The sequence below is a fragment of the Amphiprion ocellaris genome, chromosome 12, assembly GCF_022539595.1.
Source record: "Amphiprion ocellaris isolate individual 3 ecotype Okinawa chromosome 12, ASM2253959v1, whole genome shotgun sequence".
NCBI classification, from domain to species: domain Eukaryota; kingdom Metazoa; phylum Chordata; class Actinopteri; family Pomacentridae; genus Amphiprion; species Amphiprion ocellaris.
This window is the reverse complement of record NC_072777.1, coordinates 20,899,132-20,920,454: the sequence shown is the minus strand read 5'-3', so window position 1 is coordinate 20,920,454 and position 21,323 is coordinate 20,899,132. Positions and strand designations below refer to the sequence as shown.

Sequence of the window (21,323 nt, the reverse complement as noted above, 5' to 3'; positions counted from 1 at the left end):
TAAATCAAAGGAAGCTTCAAAATTTCACCTCAATTTACCCCGAGCTGCTTCAAATCTAATCAAGTCTTCTATGTGTTTATGTCAAAATGTTAGTGGCAAGGTGAAGCTGGAAAAAAATGCTGTTTTATAACTACATTTAAAAATGGCGTGTTTCCCGAGTTTCCACTGTACAGTCTATGGCTTCCACTAATGGATAGTAAAGCTAAGATGATTTGTTAATAATTGACTAGAACATGTAAGAAGTTAAGGTAATCAGCAACTATTTAATAATTTCCTAATTGTCTTGTGCCAGCGTACGAGTAAATGAACGTCTTTGGGTTTTGGACTGCCGGTCAGTAAAAAACATACATTTAAATACTCCTGCTTTTGTTTTTAAAAAAAACAAAAAAACAATTTACTGACATTTTACAATCAATCAGTTAATCGTGAAAATGATCAGATTAAAAAATCATTAATTGTAGCCCTAGTTTGAATGCACATCAGTAAAGTTTAATTTTTTTTTTTACAGCCAAATCTTTAACATTTCATGAACTTGTAGCTTCTCATTACGTACTTTGACAGAAAATATAAAGTATATATTCCCAAAATTTACAAATTCCGTTTTCTCAAAGGTTAACACTCATTAGATGTTGCACAAAACAAGCAATCTGAAGATGGCATCAGTAACTGTGGGAAATTGTGATTTTTATTAATAACCATTTTCAGGTATTTTAGAGATTTTAAAAAAATACTTGGTAGATTAATTTTCAGATTAATTGACAACTGAAACTCTAAATGCAACACATATCTAGATGTACCATTATGTGTTTAAATGAATATATTGGCAATATGTTAATCAACATATATTGTACCATTTAGCTTTATATAAAAACATACAGCCCGTTTCTACCTGTTAAAAGTCTGTTCTTGATATAAACTAGTCTTGAATAATGAAGAATAATGAAGAGGAATTGGTAGAGTGAGTTGTTTCCATTGGGAAGTTAGTCCAAACTACTTAACATCCTGCCCTAGAAGTGTACTATCTCATCCCTGTTTCTTAGTAGGTCCATCACTGACTAGTGCCAGGTCCACTTAAACCATGGGCCTGCTGCAGTTCTCTGTCTGGCTGCTGTCTGTGAAACAGACGGTGAGTGCTGGCTTGCTCAAATGAGTCATTTAGTGTTTGGCACACACGTCCTGGATCTCTCTCAAGACCTCCTTTATTCAACAGTAGTGAAAGCATAACCACTGACCCGGGTCGATGACTGGCTGGTTCCATGTATTAATATTTTGCAAGTCCATTGAATCATCATCCATCTCACCCTTGATCTCATGTTTTTAAAAATACAAATGATTTCCTGCCACCATAATAGCAGACTGAAGCATCCCTGTGGTGGCACTATATACATTTGTGCATGTGTGGGTGTGTTATGAACAGTTTACCACAGATTTGCACAGAGAAAAGGAATAAGTAATAATAGCAGCATCATGGCAGACAGCACGCATTTGCTACTTTTCTTGAACCTCAGAGCTTTATTTCATTCCAGCAGTAAGTCCAAATGACGTAAGTGTATCACATGGCTGCCATGGCAACAGACGGTGCAAGAGCGTATGATGTTTTCTTCTCTCAGACTGGAGCAACTACTGTCAATTACAATAAACAAAACTTTTGTTCCTTGGCAGCCACTGTGGCGTTTCAACGCTATGCAACATATGAAAACTCAATTAAATACGGCAATAGAAGAGTAACGGTAGCAGCTAAAATGTTCAACTCAAAACAGTCAAACATTAGTGTTTAGTAGTGTTTGTCTGTAGTCTTACTTTTTGTTTTTTACACTTGTTCATTCATAGAATTCAAAGCCTGACATCGGTCTGATAAATAAGCTTTACACTAATGCCTCTGACTTGGCCATTGTGGAATTCAATGCAAATAAAAAAACAAACTTCTTTAAATCAAATCTACAAAATATAAAATTGCATCTTCCTGTATCTTTCTCGCTGCAGCCTGTCACTGCAAGTTGGCATTTTGGATCATTTCATTCAGTTTGTTTCGCTACATTTAGTGCAAGACTTTCAATTTCCCCAAAATCAAAACTCACATTTTTTTCAGAAACTGTGTAGAGCAGATTAAAAAAAAAAAGATTAATAAATAAAAACATAAATAAACCATGTTGTCTCCTAAACAAGCTGTCAAGACAGGTTCATGAGCAAACCCTCTCTGGTGGGACAACTTTATGAATGGGAACATATCTGTGATGTTTTTACCTCGGGACAATGACTTCTTTATGCACGTACATGTGAGCAATTCCAAGTCTGATATGTCCACGTGCTTCACATGTGTCATCATTTGCAACATGACCAAAATATATCCATGTGTAGGCCTTGTCTCCTAAGAAGTTTGTGAAATGTCCAGCCAAAATATTCTAAAGCTGATCACATTGTGTGGAAAACATTGTGTGGTTTCATATATAAACAATACAGAGAACCCTGATAAATGTGTGTGCGTCTCTGTGTGATCGCCGGTCAGAGTGCATGGTAAGAGAAAGTGACCTGTCTCCTCAGACAGACACATTCACAGCACTGTTGGGTTCCAGTACTGCATCCCTGTAATCTCATTGCTGTTAACCATAAACCTCTGACAGACTAGCAGGCTAAATTAACCCTGCAGTGTAGATTTCCCCTCCGGTTAGTTTAGTAAGCCAAGCCAGGCTGCTGGGTCCTAGTCCAGACAGGTCTGGGTTAAGTGTCTTTTGCTAGTAAGAGTTTGGAAAACTAGGCTTTACAACAAAGTCATCATGGATATGGGCAGCCCAAGACAAGGTGGGTTAAGTACGGGGAGTTTATAAAAAGAAATTAAGACGGGAAACAAAAAGGGACAGAAATGACAATAACGGTGAGCTTAAGGGATGAGAGGTGGGGGATTGGTGAAGAGAAGAAAAAGAGTTTAGTACTCCTCCTGGTCTCCTCGTGCTCCTTCCTCAATTTCTTCATCTTCTGGTGGTGCAAATCCCTCCTGAAAGAGTTAATCAGTCAGTGTTTTGAGGCTGTAGTGTGTGTTGTTATAGACCAGAAATAATCTCTCTTCTAACTTGAGATCTTTGAGGGTTTCCCTAGTCTAACGCTTCTACATTTGCATATGTTCAGAAATATATTTTGAACACTCCCTCTTGCCCTATCATGTCATTCAGCCTGAGACTGTTGAAGATGCTTTATGTTGCCTTGAATGTTCACCTAAAAATTTAGTGATCATCAGATCAGATTTAACAGAGCATAGAAAAGTAAAACGCAAACATAAAGATAAACAGTGGTGACAGATAAGAGACCCTCACCAAGAAGGACAATATGGGTTTTTCCTGATGACATTACAAATTATGGCTTTAAATAGCAGGGTTAATCCTGGACAGGTCACCAGTCCATCACAGGGCCATACAAAGAGACAGACAACCAAGTACACTCACATTCATACCCACAGACAATTTAGAATCACCAATGAACCTCAGCATGTTTTTGAACTGTGGGAGGAAGCTGAAGAACCTGGAGAAAACCCACACATGCAGAGGGAGAACATGGAAACTCCACACTGAAGTAAATCATACTTTCAAGAAAAAGCTAGGGGTTCGGGAGAATTCTGAAAACTATAGTCTTGTGGGTATACCTGGATTTCCAGTCATCAAAACACTGCAGTATATATAAATGCAGTCTGCTTTCACACTGAAAAACTAAACACTGAAAGGTTCTCCTAGTGTAGTTGGATTGTATTTACCTCTGTAGCGTACAGTATGTCTATGATTTTGCTGAGGACCGGGCTGTTTTCATTTTCGTTCTCCTGGCAGATGAGCTCAATGTCTCTGAGCTTTCCAAAGTAGAAGTCTCTCTCCTTTTCCAGTCCATCTACAGTCAGCTTTAGATCCAACACCTACGACCAGATACAGCCAGGGAGAAAAACGATAGGAAGGCAGATCTAACAGCAGAGGGATTTGACATTAAAAAATAAAGAACAACAAACCGATGAACTACAGGAAGGATGATAAATAATATGCATGCAAAAACTCCACACTTTGGACACATATAGGTAGATATTTAATTAAATTTGTTTGTCTCAGTGAGATTTGGAGTAACTTCCAAACCATTACCATGAATACTGAATGGTTCCATTAATCATGATATGTGGTGTGTTGTTTGAGTTGTGTTCTTAGGAAAGTCAGAACACATTAGGGCCGTGGTACCTGCTGGTTGAGCTCTATGAGCTCAGCATCCCCTCCATTACGTGTCACAGGAGTTGTCCTGCGGGCTATGTTGATCTGCCTCTGTGGAGTGGGGACAGACTTCGGTGCTGTGGGAGACGTTCTCATGGGGCCTAAAAGACAGAAGCACATACATTTACAAATTTACACTTTTGTTTGAACATTCACTTACGCCTTCCTTTTGCCCATAATTCAAAACGCTGGGCCATTTTCAATTTTTCAATCATGTGTCTGTGAGGGGTAACAGACTTGTGTCCTTTCAGTCAATGCAGCTTTCTACGCTTTTTGTGTTATGGCTCGTTCTTTACTTAGAATGCATGTGTAAAACTGCTTTAATACCTTAAGTCTCTATTTGCTTATGTGTGTTTGTATGGGATTGTAGTGAGTTTTGTAAAATGTTCCTGAGAACAGACATTTACACTTATAGCTATTACTGTGGTGTTACTGATGCTGCTGCATTTGATGTCTGATCAGTGTGGACAAAAATCAACCTAAACTGATGTACAAGCATTTGAGTTCACACTGAGCTGACCGTGTCTTCCAGATACACGCATGTGCATTGATCCTTAATTTAACTTGCATCTAAGCCTAAAAGCCAAGTCCTTACCATCAACAAAACACTTCAAGAAATGAAAAATTATCTTCATTTTGCACAACTTTCCTCAGCCTCAGGCCTAAAACAGTTTCATTCCCTCTGTCACAAGAACAGAAGTGTCACAACAAACACACACACATGCTCACAAAAAACACACACTTGACAGTAGTATGTAACACCATCATGAAAAATATTTTCTTAAGTTACCATCCCAAAGCTGTATTAAAAATGCAAGGTACAAGTTAAAACAGAGCTGTCACAAATGGAATATTATGCACCATGTTCCAAAGAAAACAAGACGGCGCCGGTGATGTGGCAGCCTGTTACGGCAGCTCTTTAGTCCTGTGTTTTTCAGTTTAGCATGTTTTTTTTTTCTTGATGCCAAATGTTTTGACAATCACAATTTAAGTGTTTTTTATTTTACGTTTTCTGATTATCTTAGAGGAGTGAGAAGTGAGAATGGAGTGGAAAAGACAACTGCTACCATTGCTCAGTGGAGTTCTACGTGAGGAGCAACGGAGCCAGCCGGCTATTGTTCACTCCCAACAGGAGCCTGTTGATCTCGCTGAGCTCTCCAAAACTGCCTGGATGAGACATGATATTCTGGAGGAATTACTATGGAAGAGACATAGAGGGACATGAGCTGGAGTAAAAAGGAACAGGAGGAAGGGGGAGAGAGTTTGGATAGAGGCTTATAGACCAGCTCTTCTGTCTGTTATCATGGGAAGTATTTGCTCCATGACAAACAAGATGGAAGAGCTTGCGACACTCGCCAAGAGCCAAAGACTCTGCCGGGAAAGCTGCATCATGTTTTACACAGAAACATGGCTGAAAGACCATATTGCCAAGAATAACACCAGAATCAGCGGCTTCTGGACTATATGAGTGGAGCAGGATGCCACAGCATGCGGTAAGAGGGAATGTGAAGGACTTGCTCTGCTTGTGAATGACAGATGATGTGACCCTGCACACGCTACCATCACAGAACAGGTTTGCAGCAGGAACATTGAACTGTCAGCAGTTAGTCTGAAAACATACTATCTTCCACTATCATTCACTGTGATCGTCACCATTGTTGCTTACATTCCTCCTACTGAAACTGGAGAGGTCAGGACCCCATCTCCTCCCACCCTCTTCCTCCAACCCAAACTTCTCCTCCAATCCAAACTTCTACCTTCATCCTCTCAAGCCTTCCCCTCTCCCATCAGCTCTGGTGACCTCTGTCAGCTCAGCCCCACCACCTGTCACTCCTTCTTCTCTGTTGTCTCAGTTATCTATGTTAACATGCTGCTACATGCTGTTACAAATAACTTCCTATCAAACCCTTGACGACAGAATTTATTTACAATTAAATTTTTAAAAAACTTTTGCGTATTTTTGCTTTCCAGCTGATGCTAAAATAAGTGGAGATTGTGTATTTGTCTGTTACACATAGAACAGATATATAATAATAATATTAACAGATATATAATAATTAGGTCCCACTCCGAACGGTCCTACAAGAAACCAGTGCTTGTAAAAGGTTCCAAAGTACATATTGAATATGCACAAACCGGCAATGGGAGAATGGATACGCGATCTCAGGTGCAGTCTGAATGAAAGTGGTATGTTGCGAATTTGCGACAGTAGGCGTCAAGGGGTTAAGGATCAATAAAGTATATTATTATTTATTTATTATTTACATTAGATTTGTGGTTCAGCTGGACAATGGATGTTAATGAGGATTTCCAACTGAAAAGTCATTGGTTGCAAATTTTGTTTTTCCCAGATGATCATACAAGTGAGAACATCACAGTGAGGATGAGAGACGTGTTGGATGCTTGGGACCTTGATGAGAGACATCAAGTCTGAATAATAACAGACAATGCAGTTAACATGGTGAAGGCTGCTGTCCTGAACAAATGGACCAGGCTGCAGTGCTTTGGTCACAGATTGCATCTTGCATTTGGTAAGTTATACACATGCTGTATTTGCTGAGTAGATTTTTTCATATTGCAATATATATCGTAGAAAAAAAATGTGAATTACAAATTGTGGTAAGTTGACTCTGTTGAACAACTTAAGTACAAAAACCAGGATATCTTGTAAAGTATGCTTACATGTGGTTAATGAGGCTATATATTGCTTAGATAGCTGGTGTCCAGAAGACCTTCCAAAACTGTTTAAACTTATGTAGCACTTGTTCACAGTTTTGTAGAAGCATATAGAGACAAAAATCAGAGGCCTTAATAATGCCAACAACCAGCCAGAACAGATCAATCCATAAACCAAGTATTTCACAGTGTGAAAGTAGTTATGACACTCTGAAAGCATAAACATCTCACACACACACATGCTCAACAGAGGGGATTGTACCTGACTGAAGGAGTCTTTTAGGTTTGTGATGAATGGGTTCACCTGGGTTAGAGTAGGGGATGTGGTTGCATGAAAGAGGTGAGGGCAATGGAATGAAGCGTTTGAATTCACACAGCTGAATGTGTCTTCCACACACACACACACACACACGTGTGTTGTACCTGGGTTAGGTGGAGGTGGCGTTCCCTCCTGGCCTTGCCGTGATAGTAGAGGGTCGTATTCTTTCCCGTCATAGTTGGCATCGAAAAACTTTTTAAACCACTGAAGGAACTCAAAATTGTCCTGGAATTTTCCCTTGACCAGTCTCTCCACAGGGATGATCTAAGAGGGACAAGCACACAAAGTGTGACATGAAGACAGAAAAACAAGGATTCGCGTATCCCGATCGTCACATAACTCCACCGCGTTCCTTGGCGGAGTAATAAAGGAGTTCTGGGACAAGGTGATAATTACGATTATTCAAGAGAGATGGGTGGCCATTCTTAAGATTCTAAACATGTAATCATGTTGCATATCGTCTTTTCTCTCACTGCCTTTATTTCTGTCACCAGTTTATTGTCTGCACTCAAAATAAAGACAAACATAAAAATTCTGTTATGATTTAAATGTATCCTTATCTATAGTCTCTTTATATAAAAATAATTTATTCAGTATTACACAGTACATACTGCTTCACTTGCCTCTGACCAGGTTACCTCAGTATAAAGAAGAATCAACTTACCATAATGTCATTAATGAAAAGTGAGTCCTGCAGCATGTTTAGAGGTAGTGGTATCCGCTAATAACTTGGAATAACCAATGTAAATCAATACAACTACATTTAGCCTGCCTCCTAAGGCCTCTTATCTTTTTCTGTGATTACTTTTGTTGTCATTGCACTGATTCAAGAACTCTGTTACCACAGGGGCTAATTTAACCTAATGTTTGTGCTTGTGTTTGGGGGCTCTCACCTTGTCCACGTTCATTCTCTTGAATGCAGCCTGTAAGACCTTGAAATTATGGATGTATTCATGCTCCAGTTTAGCAATGAACTTGACTTTCTTCAGCAATATGCATCCTGGAAACAGCATGTCCATGAACTGACAGTAAGCAGCGCCTTGGACAAAAAAAAAAAAGCACACATACTTAAGTCCTTAATATATATTTTTAGTTACTTAGAGACTTGACTTTAAATAATGCATGTGATTACCTGTACAGAGCTGCTCAATCTTTGTGTAGGTGAGCTGTAGAGAGTCGTTGACCCATGCCAACATGTCATGACGACTCAGGTTCTCTATGCTCATAGAGGTGGAGTAGACATTCACCGCCATCCTCCTACCTCACAGACATACAAGCACATGTACATGCAGCTGTTAAACGATAAACTTAAGGCTACAGTTTTGACCAGCCAGTTGTTTTGCACATACATACATACGTACATACATACAGACATACATCAAAACATTATCAATTTCTGGTTTAGTATCTTGCCCAACACTTCAGCAACAGGAGGGGCCAGGGATCAAACCTCGTAACTTGCAATTAGTGGACAACCTGCTCTACCTCCCAAGCATACCTGCCCCATACATGAACATACACAGTCACAATGATCACAAGTAAGGAAATGGATCATTACAGAGTAGGTTACATTTTAATATTACAGCTGAAATTCATATACTGTACATTCTTTTAAACATTAGAAGATTAAGTCATCAGTAAAGTCATGTCAATCAAAAAAGCCAACAAAAATGAAGAGTCAGAGTTGCTATATTGACATTTAAGTCATGTTGATTGATTCATGATATCAACTCATTTATGAAGCAACATGTAAGACAGTATTCCACCTCACAAGGACATAATAACAGATACCAGCTGGTTGCCTTTGAGAGGTATTGTGAATATTTTGTTTCTCTCTTGTCTATACATTAATCACTACATTAAGCAGCCAAATACCCTCATATTTTTGGAATGACTGAAAAGTTGCTAATAATACGACTAAATAACTTCAAACTTATGTGAAGCCTTTATTTATGTCTGTTTATCCTATCCATCACTATTAATACAAGAGTCTATCAGTGTTGGGGTTTAAAGATGGGTTACAAAACATTTACTTACAAAAACAGCTAACGTGCTATTGCCTCACATACTGTAATATAATAGCCATTACACAGATAATTCAATTCAATTCAGTCTTATTTATATAGCGCCAATTACAGTCAAATTGTCTCAAGACGCTTTACAGAACCCATATGCCTGACCCCCAGAGCAAGCCAAAAGGCGACAGTGGCAAGGAAAACACCCTTTTAACAGGGAAAAAAACCTCGAGCAGAACCCAGCTCTAATGTGGGGGGACCCATCTGCCTGCTGGCCGGACGGGTTGAGAGGGACAGAAGAGGTAGAGAGGTGGAGGTAGAGGGGTAGTTACTGAGAGAATAAAGACATAATCCCATAGATTGGAGTATTAAGTTGTTCTTTAGGTAAATAAATGAGTTGCCACATGATGACTTTGTCAACTATTGATAAAGTCAGTCTAAGATTTCTTTGTGTGGTCATTTATAATTGACTGATGTATGTACACTTGCCACTGGAGGAACAGTGGTTATATAACCTCATAAACAAGCCACAACTTCAGTGTGCACACATCAAAGTTGAGCTCCAATCATTAAACAAACAGCACCACACCCCTGAAATCAAGCGTTTTAATGACAGACGATTCATTCAAATTTCTTACTTAAATGTTCCTTTATCTTTCGTACCTCCAGCCTGTCATCTGAGGTTTTCACTGTTTAAAATATTGCTGGATAATAACACAATCAGCTTTTGAATAAACTATTATTTCTCTATTTTCCTGTTGTGGCCTTACATGTTTTTGCTTTAAATGAGAGAAGGTCAGAAGCCAGAAAAAAATATGAGTGCAGGAAGAGACATAAAGTCTTAAAAAAAAAAAAAAAAAAACAAATGTTATTCCTTGCTGCCGAGGCTGTGACAAGCTGCATGTAGAGATGAGGAGAGCAGGGAGCCTTGTGTCAATTATGGGAGGCAGCAGTCAATGTCACTGACTGACTCTTAGAGGACAGACTGACTGCATTAGAGTATAAACTGCTTTGAAGAAAAAACTGTGCTGTATCATTACTGAAGCACATAAATTATTGTGCAAATCTTTTCAATTCATATTTTGTTCTGAAACAGTAACAAAGTTATGAAGGGATTTTAAAAAATATGATGGGAACAAGCATTTTTTTTAGGAATAAACTTCTGATTTTCATAAATCTTCTTTTAAAGAAATAAATACATACTTCATTAACCAGGTTAACGAAGCGCAGTCATCACATTCTTTGATGGGTTGACAGAATTAAATAAAATGATGCACTGCCTCTCTCATACTGATTCAAGTGTCATATACTGCACTTTGTGAATGTAACACGCTTTATGTACTAAAATTAGATAAGGTATCTCATATCATGTGAAATGTGCTTCATGCCTTTGCAAAAAATATATAGCAAACAATGCCACACTTTACTCACCTGTACCGGGTGTGTGTTGGTGTGTGCCGTTGAGAATTGGGCTGTGCTTGACCACCCTGTAGAAAGACCTGGAGAGATAACTGTGAATTAAAGTTACTTCAATGGCAAATCTGTCAAAGGTAAGTGCTACTTCTCTTTGTATGTCATCTTGAAATTCCTCTGGAAAGGCTAACGGTCATTTTCATTATCAAATTATCTGATAACCATTTTCTTGATTGATTGTTCTATCAACTGTCAAAAATTGAAAACAAAAAAATGGCAATAACATTTTTCTTTGGCGGCATCTTCATGACATAAAACTCTAAATAAGTTAAAAATGGGGCATTACATTGTTTGCATTTCAAAATTATTCTGAATTAATAATCAACTGTCATGATTAATAATTGTCTACGTGTCTCAACTGAAGGGTCATAATAGTTTACTGTCTTGCTCAGGAGCACCTTGACAGGGTTACAAAGACACGTCATAGATAAAGTAGCAGCCAGTCACTAGTTCAATCATTGGGCCACTAATCTCTGCCTCAGTTAATCCTTTTAGCTAAGGTTCAACATGCCCTAGCAAATCACAGTTCACCTCAGATTGTCAGTGGGTGTGTCCAACAGGCATAAAAACCAATACTGCAGTGATGCATTCCACTGACAGCCCAAGATAAGGAAAAATCTAACAATAAAACAGCATTTCCGTTGAACTGATGGCCTCCAAAACAAACAGCATACAGGATATTGTACTCAACAATCACTTCCTGACTGCAGGGCTTCCCAGAGGTAACACTGTACAGCAGGCAAATGCTGCTAATTTGCCTGTGGCTGGAGAATCTGCCAGTTACTCTAGTCTGTCAGTGGAGGAATGCAATAAATATTACAGAAATCCATTTAGACTTTTCAATGAATAATAGACAGTATTAAAGCATGTTGATTTAAGGTTATTTTGCTCTTTGACAGTCTCATGCATGCATGAAGCAAACTGCATCTAGGTCCCTGACAGAGTGGTGTGATACTACAACAACTCACAGTTTTATTCATTTATCAGTAGAGCTGAAATGAGACACTTATTTGGCAACAATTGTGATTATCAATTGACTGAAAGAGTTTTTATAGGCAAAAATGACAAACTGTTGTTGCTGATTTCAGCCTTTAAAATGCGACAGTTCCCTAGTTGTCTCGTATGGTAGTGTATTAAATCTCAGGGTTTTGAACTGTTAGACCAACAAAGTGAGACACCTGAAGGCATTACTGTAGCCTCTGAGAACTTGTCAAACACATTTTCAGGTGAGAGATAAGTTAAGAGGGGACTGCATTTGGCAGATAAAGTGATATTTAAAATAATCATTAGTCACAGATCTAGTTTTAGGAACAATGCTTTACAGACAAAAAACACCTGCTTGGCTTTATTTGACCTACAGTGACCCTAAGGACAGGGGGTCAGTGATTTATAAGAACATGCAAGATTAAACCTGAATATAAGACGGTCACCTTAAAGCCAGATTTTCCTCACTTTAAGACCCTGTCCTTGTTTTTATTCTTATGGCCAGAAGAAGAATCAGAAGAGATCTGACCCATGCACAATCATTATCCTAGATTAGCATATACAAATTCAATGTACTATATCTGAATTTCTTTTAAGAGCTGGGACTGAGGGGTTGAGACAAGGTGAACACGTTTCATAGCTGTGCTTCAAATCTCTGCACTTTCAGATTATGAGACACCAGACGTTTATCAGTAAAAGATACCCATATATTGACAACAGTTTCTGTTACAGCCATCAAAATGTGTTCATTTCAGCAAATGCAGTCTTGAGTAATGAATGTACAAACTGTTATGAAAACCATTAATCATTTTTCAACAAAGATGCAAACACCATTTTGGCTCCAATCTTTTAATTGTGAGGATTTCCTGACTTTCTTTGCAAGTGGCAGTAATTTTGGACTTTGTAATTTGAAAACACCTTTGGTAAACTGTCATGGGATGACCAAAAGACTGACCGAATAATACAGAGAAGAAATAATAATGCTGATTTACTAATAGTCAACATAATACCTCCAATTTAGGTTAGTTATAGTCTTATAACTATCACACTTGTGACCCCATCTAAATACAGCAGCACTTGAATTACATGTTAGAGACTATGTGACAAATGAGTTTAATCAATATCAAAAGTTGATTAAACTTTCTCCAAAAAACAGCAGCTTCTTGTAGGTGTTAAAAAGTCTGTCACTAAGCCTGGTGTTTGTTAGAATTCATTAATTACTGAGATGATTCTCTGACAGAAATGTTCTATAAAGTGTTCACATGCTGTGTTATCAACATGAACACATAAAAACACATGAAAAACTAATTTCTTTTCCAAAAAGAACTAAACAAAAAGACAAATTTGGGAGAAACAGCAGTCTAAAAACATGTTCATTTTTAATACTGATTCTATTTTGTATGGAAGCTTTCATACAGGCTAATACAATTCACAGATGGCTGACGAGCTGATAAAAAGACAATACAATAATTTGAGTCTAATGCAATAATATCGATAAAACGAGGGAAACAGGGTAAAATAAACGTAAAAATATGGAGGGAATAAAAACACGATATTAACAAAAAAAAATGAAACAATGACATTTACAGAATGATTTGTAAAATAAGAAACATTGGCTATAAAAAGTTTTTTTCCAAACATATTTTTGAATCAAAGTAATTCGAATTAATAGTCACTGCGCATTGTGTTTTTCTTAGAGTCAGCAGATATAATAATAGTATATGGTGTGAGCTTGACAGGCTATAAAAGTGTGTTATTGCATCACTTGTAACCTCTGGTCAGATGAGCAGTGCCTGATAAAACTTTGCGGCCGGTTGGAGCCTGGCTGTTGTGACAGTTGACGTTAGAGTCTGACGGTGGACAGGCACCGCTGTGACTGACCAGTTAGCTCTTGGCTAACTACTTACACTGCTAACGCTGCCTGGTCGACTTCAGTGGGGGTTCGGCTGCTGTTGGTAAATTCAGAGGATTTTCAGCTAAAACAATTTCACCACAGCGATATCAACGAACTCAAAATATGCCCGAGTGTAACTGAAAACAAGACTTTTTTTTTAGCCTAACGTTACCCCCCTCTGGAGGCCTTTTCGATAATACACACGCACATCACCAGTGAAAGATTAACTCTCACCTATAGGACGGTTCAAGAATTTTTCCGAGACATGAATTAAACCAACCGTGAAACAGCACAACTTCAGACCAGCAGGGGCTCATTTTAAGTGAAGTTCAGTTGATATTACTCACTGACGCAGACACCGTTCCTCTCTCCGCCGTCCCGTTGTTTCTGGTGCTGGGCTTTTCCGTTGCTATAACCCCGACTGTCGCCTCAGCAAGTTGCGCGAGACTGTTTCCACCTAAGCCGCTGGCACTGCACATGCGCGCGGCAGTGGAGGCTTTTTGCGTGGGATTTAGTGAAACTGCCTCCAATGAGCGGCCATGATGGAGACAAGGTCCGGCGGCGTGACTGCAGCCCACTTTTACTGCTGAAAGAAGTGCTGACATCTCAGATTTACTTTGATGGCAGTACAGTATTGTCAATAGACTGTATGTGACAACTGTCCTTACACATTGTATTTATGAATTTTATAAATTCATATAGAGGCACTGTGACAACTTTTCGTAGTTTTCATTAAGTGGTAATAAAAAGTAAATAAAAAAGTGAAGTAGTAATAAAAAAACCTAAGTGTTAGTATTACAGTAACCCAATTGCCCTTTTTCTATATTTTATACATATCATTGTAATAAAGTGGCCACTTTTGGTAATTAAAAAGAAATAATTACAGTAATAACGTCGTCCCTTTTTGTATTTTTGTAGGTATCATAGTAACAAAGACTCCTTTTGCTTGTACAGTATTTAAGTATTATAGGAATAAAGTGCCCCCTTTTGGTCATTTTAAAATATAACAACCAAGTGCCTCTTGTTTTTGTCAGTATTATAGTAAAAAAAAAGAGTAAACTTTTTGTATATTCTATAAGTAGCCTAGTAATGCTGTGTTCCTTCTGGAAGATAAACACCACAGTAATAGAGTGGCCCCTTTTAGGAATTTAATAAAATTCTAAAATATAGCCCCTTTTGCATTTTCTTAATAAGTATTTTAATTTTTAAAATATAGTTTACAAAACCAAAACAACAAGCAAACACTGTTTTGTAGAATTTACAATATGCTAAGAAAGTGGCCCCTTTCAGTATTTTTTTTAATATAGTTATCATAGTAACAAAGTGACCCTTTTTTATTGTTTGTAAAGTACTGCGACAGCAAAGTGGCAACTGTCCTTACAGTTTTTGTGAAGCAATACAAAACTAAAACTTTTCATATATTTTATAAGTAATGTAGCAACACAGTGGCTATCTATCGCAGTAATACATTTATATTATTAAGCCTCCTGAGTATCTCAGGCAAACAAAGAAAATGTATCTCATCGCAATGTATTTTTTAAAATTACAACTCTTAATTTGCTCTCAGCATTTGCAAAATTTTGCTTTTTTCATTGTACAACTGTCACAACAAATGTTTACATAAAAAAGTAAATAACACAAAAACGTTTTTTTCCTCTTTTTTTCGCTTTATTCTTTTGCTGTTATTCTTGTGGTAAGAAACAAGCAGCCACTTACAGATTCAACAGGTTCACTATCCAACACAACAAGAATCTACAAACACACATAGCCACTGAGTAATCACAGTGCCTTCAAAACAACAAATCCATCCAACAATAAAATAGAGTGGTTGTAAGTAATCGTAGAAAAACAGCACCAGTTTTTGTGAACCTGCGGTGTTCAGTGAGACTTCACTCCTCCATCTCCGTGTGGTGCTCTTCATGCATTTTCATCAGTGTGACAGGTGATTCATATTGGCACATTTACTCTTTCAACAAAAAAAAGAAAAACAAACATACTAACTATATAGAGTACATGGACAAGACATGGTCATGTATAAATATAATACTGGTAGGCAGGAATGAGACATCATCAGGAGGTGAGAGGATCAGTGGCTTTGTTCAACCTGTGCAGCTCAATCTTCCTGCTCTGTGGTGAAACACTGCTCTAATAACAACCCTGCTTCATTTTCCATTAGATGGACAGCTTTACTTTCAAACTGCACTACATCCATGAGATGCTGTTGACACTCAACAACTAATTCTAGATTTAGTCTTTTACTTTCAGGTCATTTTATGCATCTGAGGCCTCATTTAATAAATGTACATTGTGTGTAAACTGCACAAACACTTATTTCTATTCACGAAACTGGATTATTCAGTGAAAGAAATTGATTGTGGTAGAACAGTGTAACCACAGGGATAACGATGCCACCAAAAAAAACACATAGCCTTGGACTTCAAATAATTCAATATTTTCTGTCATTTTAATTTAAATCTAACATTTTAAAATGTAAAATCTTCAACAGGTAAGCAAGTTGCAAATGTTCTGGGTAAGTTGAACCTTTTTTCATGGAATCTTGACATCATTGTCCCTATGTGTCTTCCTTAGTAGCTACACTACTACTACTTTTCAGTAACTCTGTTAATATTCTATATTTTTCATATTGTCAATAAATCAGAAAAACAACAGACAGCAAAACTCTATCTGTATGTTTCAAGGACGCTCAGATTAAAGGTGACAGTATACTCCACTTCAGGTAGATTTCTTTCTGTGAATAAGCGTGTTTACAGAGCAAATACTGTAGAATAGGTCAGATTTATCTTTGTTAATTGTGTGTTTAGAGCTTGTTTTGATAAATGAGGCCTCAGAGTTTCCTGCCTTTGCTCAGGAGGCTCCGAGTGATCTCTCTGGTGAATGAGAAGGCACTGCATTCCCCATCTATTTATGTGATCACAACAATACTTATTCTTATGTTTTGTATTAGCAGAAGCACAACAACAGAAGACTTTTCCTCCCATTTATTCCACTACGATCTTTATCACATGCTCGTTGTTCTTTAAGAAACTGACCTGTCTTCCCTTCATGTACTTTGCAAAGTCTGTAGATACAACAAAGATGAAGACAGTAATGCTTACATTTAGCTGTTGTGGGACCACAACTCAGACCAAATTTACAATCCCAGATAAGCCCACAGGCTGTGTTCTTCCATAACTCAGCCTACCGACCCTGCTACATTGCAGGTGAAGTGGGGAAGTTTCTGGGATATGTGTTTATTTCAGCCATAGGCAGTGAAAGTAGAAAGATGGATGGGGTCAAGTCTGACTCTGTTTAGAGAGTGTAGCTGTAAGATTGCACAGTGTTTGAAGCAGTTGGATTTCATCACCACACAGCACAGTTCATCCATTGGATACAAAAACACTGTTAGAGGAACCCACGATGCAACTGGAAGCCAAGCGCAGTGGGTGGTTTAGTCACAAATAGAATCCACACACGTCTTCATATGAGTCTAAAGCTATGGTGTCTACAGTGTGCTGTACGCTTGTGTGTGACAGGGGTATAATAGATATTTCACTGAATCCAAGTTTACTATTTTTACATAATTCAGTTGACATCACTTCAGTTCAAACCATCAAAAACTGTACTGGTTTTGATCTTTCACAGTTTAGTTTCTTCACGAGATACAAGCAGGGTGATAATGAGCAGGCTTTATCAATGTTAGTTGGATCAGCTTGAATTTGGCAAAACATTTTAAACTCATAGTTAGCCCTTCACTTTTGTGAAATTAATCCTGTCAGTCACTCCAATTAAGACACAAATTAGATATGTAAAAGTCACTTTGGCAAATCACTGACCATCGGTTAGGTTGTCACCAATCACAGAAAAGTTTGAATTTATTTCCCTCTTTTGACTTTAATCCTGTGATTAAAAATCAGTGCAGTTTTCCTGGTTGGTAAGAAATATACAAAACACGGAGGCTCGGACGGTTGAAAGTCCAACACCAGTGATTACCAGATACCACTGGAGCGGCCGCCAGGAGGGGCCAAGATCCGAGCGGAGGACCTCTTCGGGATGTGGTCATCGACCTGAGACCCTGCGAGAAAAACCCACAAAGTATATTTAAATTAGTTCAAAGACTTACAACATCACAACACAAAAATCACGCATCTTATTAGTTTTATTTCAGCCTACCTGAGAGGCTAAAGGAGGACTCATGGAGGTCTCGGACTCCCTGGTGCACCCGACTACAGGATTTGTCGATTTGGGCCCCTCCATCTATGGGGCCCAAACCAAGCTCCTTCTTCATAGCGTTTGCAACTTTGGCCACATCACCAGAGTAGGGATCCCTGACTACCCCTTTAAAGGCCTGGCTCTGAAACACACAGGGAAGAAGTGAAGGGTAAACAATGAACATTATTAATATGGCAGATACACACAGATAAATGTGAGGATGGGATTTTAAAACTTTTTTAACCCAATATTTTCCTAGTTGTCATCAGAACTTCAACTAAAATTGGTTCTTTACTTGAAAAAAAGTCCCCAAAATTCCCCAATAAAGCATGTTTAGTAGTATGAAATGAATAGTCCACCATTACCTAAAGTTTTAGTATGTTGACACATACGAGACATAAAAAATGGCATCTAATACTTGGATAGTAAAACATGAGCAGAATGAGAGAGATTTTTCTGAGCTGATGCAAATCCAATATTGTTTTGCTGCTGCTAAAAATGCTTCTGATTAACTTGTGGATCTGTTTTCTCCATGAATGAATGCATGCACTTTACTGTCCGGCATTCTTGGCTGCAAGGGATATTAAATAATAAATAATAATAGTTCGGTCGATAACACTCAGCTTAAGTTGCAAATGGAGATGACATTCATTAATTTGACCTGACAATCGTAAGGGATATTCTTTAAAGCCAGTTCAGCTTTCATGGAGCCTTAACTAAGAAATACCAAGTTATTTGTGTTTATGGTTGTTGGTAATTAAGTTCATCTTGTTGAAGTGATTCTAACTGCACAGAAAAGGGGGATGGATGGCTTGGAAACTTTATTTTAGCTTTTGTAGATTTCTGGCTCTGCCTTTTTCCATTTTTGTATTTCTATTTCTAATATGTGTAATTACTGCCGTATTTGACTTTGGTGCATTTTTTTGCCCTAACCTTTGTTTGTTGATATATTCTGTACCAACAAACAATTACAATAAATGTCATCCTATGTAAATACCATTTTCAAGACGCCCTCTGGAGAAAATCAGTGTTTTTTTTAACCTTTTAAACATGCCCTTGTGGGTTTTTTGCATTCTAGAAGACTTACCATGAGCAAAAAAGGCAGTTAACATCATTTCCACATCTAAACTGCAGTTTACCGATAATAGTGTCAAAAACACAGATTCAGACTTCCTGGGTAACAAACGTAACAAAATTAAGGAATCAATTACAACTTGCCATTGTAACGTAGTGTTACAGAGTCATAGGTGAGCTGATGTGCCTAGGCTTTCATAAGTGGGAAGGGGTGAATGGAGAAAGAACCAGGAACTTCATAGATCTGTATAGTAAGCCATGGAAGGCAGGACGGCATTATTTTAATGGAAAAAAAATCTAAGTATGTAACTTTGATACATATAGGCAGGTTTCTAGAGGTCAAAGCGACAACCAGAGAGGGACTCAGCTGTAGGGAAGTAGAAGAAAGTAAACACAGAGTCTAATTTTAAAATGTGATTTACACACTCAGAGATTTAAGTATAACTAAGTAATAAGCATGTAAAAATAAAAGACAGATGAATGTAACTTTTTAAAAATAGAAAGCAAAAACCAGCTCTCAAAACAAATACAAGTTTAAAAAAAGCAGTAATTAATACCCTATCCAGTGCAGCAAACATTAGCAGAACCATGCAGAGACTGGGATGGAAGGAGTCACTGCAGAGAGCAGCAGCAGCAAAACAGTGTCAGCGCACAAAGAGAGCATGAGCATTAAATCCTTTATATAGACTGCCAGATCAGTGGAGCTAGACACAACACAACGGGAGTGTTTGCAGGAGGTTTGCCATCAGCTGACACAGCAGAGCACCGCATGAGCCTTGCTGCCCTGCCAGAATTACTTTACTGATGAGGGAAACTTTCATTGTGCAAGAAAATAGATTCGGTCTCTCTTAAGAGACAGAAAACAAAAATCTTGAAACTGACAGCACCTTTTCTCTCTGGACCATCTTCTTATAGAGGTAGTCAGGGAAAGTGCGCTGTGGGTAGAATTTCCCAGATCCCTCGGCGCACATAAACACGCCATTCTCACACACCAAACGTCCACGGCTGATGGTGACCAGAGGAACGCCGTGGCAGCGCATCCCCTCATACAGGTTGAAGTCTCCGCCCTGCACCTGAGTGCTCACAGAGATCGTCCTGCACACAGAGGAAACAACTCATGTTCTTGCAGTTGGGTCTGCACTGGATCGAATAAGTGAGTAATACGTGAGCATCATTATGTTAAATTGTGACTGTGTACCTTGTTGCATCTGGGTCCCAGACCACAACATCAGCGTCGGCTCCAGCGATGATCCGGCCTTTGCGTGGGTACAGGTTGTAGATCTTTGCAGCATTAGAGCTGGTTACTGCCACAAAACGATTCTCATCCATTTTACCTGTAACCTACAGGAATCACATGCATAGAAAGTAAAAAAATGTAAGGAAAAAAGACAACTGTTAAATTTTGATATTGTTGCAGAGTATATTATCAACAATTAATGTGTCAGAGGATTTTGGCGGTCTTGATTTGACTGCTTGTTTTAGGAAATGTTTATGTTTAGACTTTACTCTCTGTGACTGCAAAAGAATGTAACAATGACTGTCACTAAATGCATTCTAAATAATCCAAACAAACTTGGTTGCAAGTTTGTGTGTGTATGAGTATACGTACCACTCCCCTCTCCCAGATGACACTCATCCTGTCCTGGACACCAGCCAATCCATGTGGGATCTTAGTGAAGTCCTCTTTACCCAGAGCTCTCTGCTTGGTGCTAAATGGACGGTGTTCTGATGCCACAACGCTCAAAGTGTCACTGAAAATAGCACAAACAGGATCAGTTAAGGGAAGCATTTCTATCCACATTCCCAGCTTAAATATTGGATAATCATTGACCTAATGTATGGCAGAGTAATTGATGTGACTACTCTATTTAAGGAGCACTGTTTGCAAGCAGTAATACAGAATATTGACGTGGCTACTGCACACATACTTGCCCAGTAGGCCCATAAGGTAGCTAGGTGTGTTTGGGTCGATGCGGAGTGGAGGGGCGATGACGTGAGCAGCAGCATGAGCCCAGTCCTGGTGGTAATACTGCATCCCATTCAGCACAGCGTGAGCTACTGTGGTCTCTGCATGGACCACCTTACCTGCAGGGACAAAACATAAAGAGGAGGAAGTTAATCATCCTCTTCATTACTGCAGTCACTTTTCATTTGTTATCACTGCACAAGAATCTCACCCTGCATCTTAGCAGCAGCGATCATGTCTCCAGCAGAAATACTGGACACATTCACCAGATAAATGGGGCAGCGGGCCTGCAGTTACAAGTACTTTCATTAATTCATTTTGTCATTTATCAATAACTGCACACAGGCAGAAGATTAAAGTCTGGTCTTTTTACCCGGTTAGCAATGGTGACAGCTCTGTGAGTAGCTTCAGACTCCAGCTGCAGACAACAAAACAGAGGTCAAATTACAAAATGACAAATTTAATAAGTACTTAGTCT

At 38.5% G+C, this 21,323-nt stretch overlaps 2 protein-coding genes across 8 annotated transcripts in view; both read right to left on the bottom strand.

The window, feature by feature from the left end:
- Window positions 1-1,181: 1,181 nt before the first annotated feature.
- On the bottom strand, window positions 1,182-14,090 carry LOC111589032 (microtubule-associated protein RP/EB family member 3-like). 6 transcript variants are annotated; one of them, XM_035943640.2, is made up of 9 exons: window positions 13,944-14,090; window positions 10,677-10,756; window positions 8,363-8,487; window positions 8,124-8,269; window positions 7,335-7,494; window positions 7,174-7,215; window positions 4,206-4,336; window positions 3,743-3,895; window positions 1,182-2,992 (listed from the first exon to the last, which is right to left on the bottom strand). In XM_035943640.2, the coding sequence occupies exons 1-9, from the start codon at window positions 14,073-14,075 to the stop codon at window positions 2,924-2,926; spliced, it is 1,038 nt and encodes a 345-aa protein (XP_035799533.2). In that variant the 5' UTR covers window positions 14,076-14,090; the 3' UTR covers window positions 1,182-2,923. The 6 variants fall into 6 exon arrangements, with proteins under 6 accessions (XP_035799533.2, XP_023155491.2, XP_054871893.1 ...); XM_023299723.3 differs by having other exon boundaries at window positions 10,677-10,744; XM_055015918.1 differs by having other exon boundaries at window positions 8,363-8,491; window positions 10,677-10,744; window positions 13,944-13,996.
- A 1,152-nt stretch (window positions 14,091-15,242) lies between these two features.
- Window positions 15,243-21,323, bottom strand: part of LOC111589000 (dihydropyrimidinase-related protein 5) — a 29,981-nt gene continuing 23,900 nt past the window's right edge. For both annotated transcript variants that reach the window (XM_023299679.3, XM_055016100.1), the window contains exons 7-14: window positions 21,219-21,263; window positions 21,057-21,132; window positions 20,808-20,964; window positions 20,489-20,630; window positions 20,078-20,220; window positions 19,767-19,974; window positions 17,767-17,947; window positions 15,243-17,668 (exon numbers count right to left, since the gene is read on the bottom strand). In XM_023299679.3, the coding sequence (XP_023155447.1) occupies window positions 17,583-17,668; window positions 17,767-17,947; window positions 19,767-19,974; window positions 20,078-20,220; window positions 20,489-20,630; window positions 20,808-20,964; window positions 21,057-21,132; window positions 21,219-21,263 (1,038 nt within the window). In that variant the 3' untranslated portion in view covers window positions 15,243-17,582. The remainder of the gene's footprint in view (window positions 17,669-17,766; window positions 17,948-19,766; window positions 19,975-20,077; window positions 20,221-20,488; window positions 20,631-20,807; window positions 20,965-21,056; window positions 21,133-21,218; window positions 21,264-21,323) is intronic.

Bases quoted from the DNA above. Each gene is read 5' to 3' on its own strand.
- LOC111589032 (XM_035943640.2), bottom strand. From the start codon at position 14,075: ATGTGCAGTGCCAGCGGCTTAGGTGGAAACAGTCTCGCGCAACTTGCT. The intron at 8,488-10,676 runs GTGAGTAAAGTG...TCTGTGAGGTAG, and splicing joins CCAACACACACCCGGTACAG to GAGGATGGCGGTGAATGTCT. The intron at 4,337-7,173 runs GTACAATCCCCT...TCTGTCTTTTAG, and splicing joins TAAAAGACTCCTTCAGTCAG to GCCCCATGAGAACGTCTCCC.